The following is an 8,366-nucleotide window of genomic DNA, read 5'->3' as shown; positions in this document are numbered from 1 at the left end:
TTCTATCTATCTATCTATTTATCTATCTATCTATCTATCTATCTATTCGGTCGGTCGGTCCGTCGATCTATCTACTTCTCTCTCTCTCTACATCTATCTATCCATCCGTCCGTCCATCGATCTATCTATTTCTCTCTCTCTCTCTACATCTATCTATCTATCTATCTATCTATCCGTCCGTCCGTCCGTCCGTCCATCGATCTATCTATTTCTCTCTCTCTCTCTACATCTATCTATCTATCTATCTATCTATCCGTCCGTCCGTCCGTCCGTCCATCGATCTATCTATTTCTCTCTCTCTCTCTACATCTATCTATCTATCTATCTATCTATCCGTCCGTCCGTCCGTCCGTCCATCGATCTATCTATTTCTCTCTCTCTCTCTACATCTATCTATCTATCTATCTATCTATCCGTCCGTCCGTCCGTCCGTCCATCGATCTATCTATTTCTCTCTCTCTCTCTACATCTATCTATCTATCTATCTATCCATCCATCCATCCGTCCATCCATCAATCTATCTATTTCTCTCTCTCTCTCTCACTACATCTATCTATTTATCTATCCATCCATCCGTCTGTCCGTCCGTCCGTCCGTCCATCCATCCATCCCTCTCTCTCTCTCTCTTTCTCTCTCTTTACATCTATCTATCTATCTATCTATCTATCTGTCTGTCTGTCTGTCTCTCTCTCTCTCTACATCTATCTATCTATCTATCTATCTATCTATCTATCTATCTATCTATCCATCCATCCATCCGTCCATCCATCAATCTATCTATTTCTCTCTCTCTCTCTCACTACATCTATCTATTTATCTATCCATCCATCCGTCTGTCCGTCCGTCCGTCCATCCATCCATCCCTCTCTCTCTCTCTCTCTCTCTCTCTTTACATCTATCTATCTATCTGTCTGTCTGTCTGTCTGTCCGTCCGTCCGTCCATCCATCCATCCCTCTCTCTCTCTCTCTCTCTCTCTCTATCTATCTACAATAAACCAGAGTAATATGTATGAATCAGAACAGTGAACAGGAACTACAACAGAACTAGATGTTGCACTAGAATTTTGTACAAACATATTTACAATCAGTTACTTTAATTCAAGTCATTTATTGCATAGGCAAAGAACAAGTATGCTTATGAAGAAAAAGAAGACTAATTCACCTGCTTTTAGATATGTCTTGATGGTGTTGTACACATCCTGACTGGTAATCTGAGAACCAGTAAAGGTGAAATTGCTGCCTAAAACACTGACCCTAGAAAAAAAAGAGAAAGCACTTTAAACGTTACAAAAGACTTCATACCTCCGAACCAACAAATTTCACCACAGCCATTTACACGCACATTTTCTTGTATGATTGGCAAGATGAGCTCAGTGTGTCTTTTGACCCTATTAGATCTTTGTTCAGGAACTTCAAGTAGAGCTTCAGTCTACGGTTAAACCACAAATCAACCTCTGTCTCATTGTCACTTGTCAACGCCAGAGGCCAGACACAGGGAAGGATAGCGCTTTTAACATGATCTGGAACCTCTTCCTGTAAAACAGAAAAAAATGGTGAATGTAAATATTATTCTATTTACGTTTCTCTACATAATTGTGCTTTGAACATTGTATTATTTATTTTAAAACTCACGGTTTCCAAGAACTCAGGGGTTTTGGTAAAGCTGTTAAAGATGGCACAGATTTGTGAATCGTTGTTCACCACTTCCTGCTGTCTCAAGTAGCTTCCCAGCTCAGAAGGAGCTATAGAGTTTACAAGCTGGAATACACGAGTCAAACATCAGTTTACATCTACATTGATCACTGAGCATCAGAACTGTAGAGTTGATATGCAGCGTACCTCAGATTTCCGATTGGTTGGTATCAGAGAGAGGAAGGTGTTCACATTTGGAAGTGGCCCAAAGCCGTACAGGCTTTCGTTTAGGAACGCGACAAAGCTGTTATTTCTGTAGCACCTCAGAGACTGTGGCCCTACAAGAACAAAACAGATCTTACTATAGCAAACCTTGTGTCTTAGTTGATGTTATGTGAATAAATTTCAGATATTTATAAAATGATTTATTATATTTATTTCTTTTTACGATCTGACTGTTTTATTATACAGACACACAGGGGCGGTGGATTTAAAAAGAATGTTTATGTCAGTGACATGAAGAAATACCTTTGATGGATTGAAGAATGTTATTGTAGATTGCATTTTTGGTGTTTATCGTTAATGAAGGTCGAGCAACATCTAAGAGCCCCAGACTGTAAATTGAAAATAAACAATGTATAATGTCTACACTCATATAAATTTGCATAATACACAGCAAATGTACATTTATTGCCTTTAAAGTCCATCGTTCTTACGCGGTTTGAGTGATATTGCAGTCCCTTGTGTTGAGAATGGCGAAAAACGGAGACACAAGGCTTTCTGAAAGGTTGGCTAACAGAGGATTTAGTCTCTTCTGGATCCAGACTACAACTTCCTGATTAGTGATGCTTAGATTAGACAGGCTGGCTCTGTCAAATATCTGTTTAATCAGTGCTGCTTTTACATCTTGTGTGGGCAGGATCTCCTGGACAGGAGAAATTGATATCATTGGAGGATTAACAATGGTTTCTGGATCTTTTAGATAGTTATTTTAGCATGAATGCTCTGTTCGCACCTGCACTTTCGGGGAAAAGAGGTCAAAGAAAGCAGGAAGCTGGCAATCCTTAACATGCTGCATGACATTGATGACGCTTTGAGGATCAGTTAGTGCACCAGGAGTTACAGAAAACTCAAATAGTTGTCTTAGACCCAGAAGAGGTAGAGCATCCACCTAAATCGACAAACAAAACGACTGTCACTGTGTTTTTGCCATAAGGAATTCTGTATAAATTGCATCATTTAGCACTCACCGCTCTGAAGTTTCTGTTCAGTGCCACAAGGTCCTTTAGGGGAGCTGACTGAACGAATGGCCCAAAGTTTCTGTTGACCCACTGCGCACTGTTGGCTGTGTCTTTAAGGCACCCGGGATCTGGAAGAGCAACAAGAACATTTACATAGCGATTCATTATGTTAGTTCAATGCAAACCTTTCAGGTGTTTGTCCTCATCCATAACAGGAGACAAAGTAAGTACTTGATCTTCAAATGAGGCCAGACACAACATTTGTGCAGATGACTTCATACTGTAAGCATTTTCATACTTTTAAGTTCAATTTAAAGCAGTTAAGAGAATAAAAAATATTCTAAACCAACCATCAGTGTCATTGCGAGAGAGGAAGGCTTTCATGAAGTCAGTGTAGATCAGATCAGCCTGTGTTTTAGTGCCATTGGGTTGCAGTGGATTGCAAATGTCTTGTCCATCTCGTAGAGATGCATTCACAAAAGTTGTAGTGCTGAAAGATAACAAACACCGTATTTCGTTTTTTATTTTAGTGCCTGCAAAATTATATTGTCACTTCATATCATGTAAGTCAGACCAACTTACATAGTGCGGTAACTTTCACAGGTGAAGTTTTTAGTGCTGAGGCAGGACAGGAGTCTTTGAGATACTGATGGTAAGAAGGGTTTGAGTCGCCCCTGGAACCATGACTGAATGAAGACAGGATCTTTCAGTCTCTGGGGACTAAAGCGACCGATCCGGATGTCATCAATCACATCCAGCACATCGGACAAAGACACACTGCTGACACTGGGAGTCTGAAAATAAACATATTTCACAGCATATATCACTTTAAAAAGGCGAAAAATAAAATATCAATAAATAAAATAAATCAAGCTTCATACCTTGTTGGAAAACTTTTGCAGTGCATCATCAAGGTTTGTGCTGGTTTTGGTGAAGAAAAGCTTCCAGGTGTCTTTTGTCACATTGCTGGACAGTTTGCAAGCCAACAGGTCAGCCACTTGTTGAGAGTTTAACTGTGACAGCTGATGACACAAAAAAGCTTTTATCAAAACTGAAACAATGGCACACATAAAGAAAAAATAATGAGGCAGTGACTAAAAGAGCGAAGCGTTCTTCCTCTGTGTAACATTACCGTTGGTAGACAAGCGAACTGCAACACAGTGAAGTTACAAAGTCCTGTTGCGTTTGGAGCCGCTCCGTTCAAGAACTGATCCACAGCAGAGCTGCAAACCAGAAGAACATGAAGCATTTATTACAGACCATCGTGAGCTCAGTGTTTAACTCATTTGAGTGCAGACAGAACAGCTCACCTGTTGACACTTGCACAGAGGACAGACTCTGAAAAGGACAAAACAAAGACTGAGTTTTAGCAACATCACTGACATCTCAAATCAAGTCAAACATGATCAGTCACTTACCATTTACAGGAGTTGTTGTGCACTGCAGGAGCGAGAACAAACATCGTATTATAATTTTTTGTTTGATGAACCATAAAATCAGACATATAATCTATTATTAAACATGAACTTGAACTTTTTGTTTATCATTACTTACTTGGCTCGTTCTCTCGATGCACTCTAGAGGGAAATAAATCACAGTTCACATTTCAATTCAATTTCACATTCAATTATTTTGATGTGATCGTGTATTCAGGAGCAAAGAGTTATTGCTCAGTTCTGCCTCACCATCAGGAGGAATCATCATCGCTGAGTCTCTGATCGTCAGCAGGGCTTCAGACTGGTTAGGAGCAACTGATGATAATGTCTGATCCATCCTGTCAAAACTGATTCAGAGAAAAAAAACACAACCGATGTGATCTTATTCTACACTAACACATCAATATAACACATCACACACAATATTTGTTTTGATTATGAAAAGTGACTTACATGACTTTGTAGTTTTCACAACTGAAGTTTGCCTGCAGGACAAAAGAGAGATCATGATATTGTTGTACAAAATCAAGATAAGGTGATGACCAAACAAATAACAACAATAATCATTTTGTAATTTATTTTAAATGATTTAAACAATATTCCTTCAAAACATTAATAATAATAATAATGATGATGATAATACAGTTTTTCTCAATTGATTTGGCTCAATTCTCGAATGAAAAGTTCCAGCAAACAGTTGTGACATTTGCACTCACAGTTTAGAGAATGTTAAGATTGTTTCGAAAAATGTGCCAAAGCAATTGAGAAAAACTGTAATAATAGTAATACTAATAGAAATAATACTATTGTGGCTGTTGTTGTTAAATGTATTTCTACACAGATTATGTGTAAAGTTGTATTAAACACCTTTCTGGCCTGTGTCTGGAGAGAGGGGAGGAAGTTGTTTAGTTTGTCTCTGTTGGGGGCTTGAAGAAGGAAGTCAAAGACTTTTGTGAGGATGTTTCCTCTGTCTTCTGGTTTAGCAGGAGGACTGAACACCAGTTCACCCAGCTGCACAATCGTGAGAACAGGAAGAGCATCCACCTGCAAAAGACATGAAACTTCATTCACATGCATTCACAAAGCTTTTGCATATCTTCAGTCAGTCTTTAACATTCAATGACAGTAACAACTTCTGAATTACAGCTGAAAAATTGCGGCTGAAACTGGAGAAATCCTGAAGCTGTGCCAACGGAGAGAAACTGCCGAAGTTTTGCAGGATGAAGTCCACACTGTTATTAAACGGCAATGTGCAGTCGGCACCTGAATTAAAATAATGAAATACTGTGTTCATTACTGATCATCACTGGAGGTCATTTAAATAGAGTCTTGTAAAGTATTATGTGTCAAATAAAGTTCAAGAAACATTGATTAAGCATTTAAACAGCATAAACAAATTTTATACGTCAATAAATGCTTCATTTTGCGTATGTTGAACCAAATGATCAGTAACAACTACCTGTGTTTTGACGTCGTGACAGGAATGGACGAATGAAGTCATTGAGGACAGATCTCTGTGTCGCACTATCCATCATTCCAGAATTATTATTTATCTCCACATAACTGCAGCAATAAAACATTGCATTACTACCTTGTTTGTAATAGGTCGACTGAAAGCAGCTGAAATATACGTTTCAAAATAATTTTGATGATACCCCGACTTTCAATAATGAACGTCAACTCACTTGACTGTAGAGGGCGCCAAAGTAGCAAAATACGCAAAACTACATACAGTTGCTTTAAAGGAATAGTTCACCAAAAAATAAAATTTGCTTACAATTCACTCACCCTCCATGATGTAGATGAGTTTGTTTCTTAAACGGAACAGATTTGGAGAATTTTAGCATTACATTATTTGCTTACCAATGGATCCTCTTTAGTGAATGGGTTACAGGACTTGTACTTAAGCTGAAGGCGACGGTTTGAAGTTAAACATGTCTTAATGACAGATTTGTTTATTACAAACACGCAATTTCTTTGCTTACAAGATGTGAATTGATGGACTGGAGTCATGTGGATTACTTGTGGATTATTGTGATGTTTTTATCAGCTGTTTGGACTCTCATTCTGACGGCACCCATTCACTGCAGAGGATCCTTTGGTGATGCTAAATTTGTTCCGATGAAGAAACAAACAGATTTACATATTGGATGGTCTGAGGGTGAATAAATTTCAGCAAATTTTCATTTTGTGGTGAACTATTTTCCTTTAATAATTATAATTTCTTCTTCTTCTTCTTCTTCTTCTTCTTCTTATTATTATTATTTAGGCCTATTTATTTATTGATTTATTTATTTTTAGTTATTTTTTGTTAATAGTTATTCTTTTAGCTACACACAACCAGGAAAGCAATCTCAACCAGGATTTGGGTGTTAATTTATCAGGTGCAAACCTTTGGGTTTGTGATACTAAGATAATGAACAGCTATCATATATCAGTTGAAGGGAACATGATGAACGTACAGTGCCCTGTAGGCCTGACAGCTGAAGCCACGTGTGTTGATGCAAGACAGGAATTCACGTGGGATTTGAGGTAGCAGGGGCTTCATCTTGATTTGGAACCAGAATCTCATGAACTCAGCATCATCGAGATTTCCAGATGTGAAGCTTTCTGCTGGCAGTTCTGCAAACAAGGCTCTGAGGTTGCTTTGAGATGAGTTGGTCACCTGAAAAAAAAATGCATCGTCAAAAAAGGCAGTCCTTTGAATGTAGCACAGAAATATATATATTTTTCTTTTGTATTATTACCACTCTAGACTGCTCCATCAGTGTCTGCAGTGATCTGGAGAGTTCAGTAATCAGAAGTTTCAGGTTTTCCTCAGTGAAGCTCAGATTTGATTGGGCAACACAATTAATGGTTTTCGCCAGATTCTCTTCAATCTGTGATGTCTGCACCAGAAGATATTACTATTTAGTTTAGGAAACTGCTATCTGGCTGTAAATCAGTTTGAGACATTTATATCTTGTGTTAGACGTTCCAGTTTTTGCACAAGAGAACAAAACCACATTGTAGTTTTATTTTTCACATTCTTTAGATGTGTGACATGCCAGAAGACTTGCTGGACTTGATCAGGGTGTGGTTAATTACGTGCCAGATTGGTTTGTGAAAGACAGACTCACATGACAGGAACTGTTATTGCTGGTGACTTTACAGTTGTTGACAGGTTCTGTGATTTGTGGTTCTGCAGCACTGAACAAAGTATAAAGAGCACAGCATTAGTTAAAACACATCAGATATGCCTTGAGGTACATGTTTCTAATTGTAGTTCATATGTCCAGTTATCGCAATGTCAGTCCTAAACATACACTGCAAACACTGCCTTAATCAGTAATTGGTCTTGTTTATTAGTAAATGTTTTTTCAAACATGTAATAATAATCCTCAGAGTAAAATACATTTACTTGAGAAAAAATGGGGGAAATTGTAAGTAGAATGTAGTTGATTTTTCTCACGCAAATAAACAGGAGGATGATTTTCTATTCTGTAGATTTTTTTCTCTCGTTTTAAGCATAAAGGTAACACAATTTAGTGGGGGTTATGATTAAAACAAATAAACAAAAAATATGAGAAATTGGTATAGAAAAATATAATTAAAGCTAGTTTTTATTGATAAAAAATACTAATGAGAGAGTGCAAAAAAAAAATCTTCTAAAAGTTGGTCACAACGAATGAGCAAAATTATCCAATGCCTGGTGTAAAAAAAAAATGTCTACACTGCTTCAAACCACCAAAACAAGACACAATCCGTTTTATTTTTTAACCACTAGAGGGCCAAAATTAGCTTTAAAGGGATAGTTCACCCAAAAAAAATTTGATGTTTATCTGCTTACCCTCAGGGCATCCAAGATGTAGGTGACTTTGTTTCTTCAGTAGAACACATATGATGATTTTTAACGTACCTACAATGACTGTGCACTGTGTAAACAATGAGTGACGTATACGCGCGAGAGATCACTTCCGGCGCTTGCATAAACCAGAGTGCGTACACACCTCACACACCGGATGCCGTGCACGCGCTAAAGGCAGTTGGACATAGTGGTGTATTAGAGGTAAAAAAT

General features: G+C 38.0%; 1 protein-coding gene across 1 annotated transcript in view; it reads right to left on the bottom strand.

Annotated features, from left to right (window-relative positions):
- Positions 1–8,366, bottom strand: part of LOC107703339 (uncharacterized) — a 34,637-nt gene that overhangs the window by 7,606 nt on the left and 18,665 nt on the right. Inside the window, exons 13-35 of the mRNA XM_016505928.1 lie at positions 7,429–7,498; positions 7,057–7,197; positions 6,772–6,974; positions 5,769–5,872; positions 5,454–5,572; positions 5,177–5,353; positions 4,763–4,794; positions 4,559–4,656; positions 4,428–4,450; positions 4,292–4,313; positions 4,184–4,211; positions 4,006–4,096; positions 3,755–3,895; positions 3,456–3,667; positions 3,224–3,363; positions 2,883–3,001; positions 2,648–2,803; positions 2,349–2,557; positions 2,161–2,246; positions 1,840–1,970; positions 1,633–1,758; positions 1,343–1,533; positions 1,163–1,254 (exon numbers count right to left, since the gene is read on the bottom strand). Of these exons, the coding sequence (XP_016361414.1) occupies positions 1,163–1,254; positions 1,343–1,533; positions 1,633–1,758; positions 1,840–1,970; positions 2,161–2,246; positions 2,349–2,557; positions 2,648–2,803; positions 2,883–3,001; positions 3,224–3,363; positions 3,456–3,667; positions 3,755–3,895; positions 4,006–4,096; positions 4,184–4,211; positions 4,292–4,313; positions 4,428–4,450; positions 4,559–4,656; positions 4,763–4,794; positions 5,177–5,353; positions 5,454–5,572; positions 5,769–5,872; positions 6,772–6,974; positions 7,057–7,197; positions 7,429–7,498 (2,711 nt within the window). The remainder of the gene's footprint in view (positions 1–1,162; positions 1,255–1,342; positions 1,534–1,632; positions 1,759–1,839; positions 1,971–2,160; positions 2,247–2,348; positions 2,558–2,647; positions 2,804–2,882; positions 3,002–3,223; positions 3,364–3,455; positions 3,668–3,754; positions 3,896–4,005; positions 4,097–4,183; positions 4,212–4,291; positions 4,314–4,427; positions 4,451–4,558; positions 4,657–4,762; positions 4,795–5,176; positions 5,354–5,453; positions 5,573–5,768; positions 5,873–6,771; positions 6,975–7,056; positions 7,198–7,428; positions 7,499–8,366) is intronic.

This window comes from Sinocyclocheilus anshuiensis, unplaced genomic scaffold, assembly GCF_001515605.1.
Source record: "Sinocyclocheilus anshuiensis isolate Anshui unplaced genomic scaffold, SAMN03320099.WGS_v1.1 scaffold58, whole genome shotgun sequence".
Lineage (NCBI taxonomy): Eukaryota > Metazoa > Chordata > Actinopteri > Cypriniformes > Cyprinidae > Sinocyclocheilus > Sinocyclocheilus anshuiensis.
This window is presented reverse-complemented; position numbering and strand designations above follow the sequence as displayed.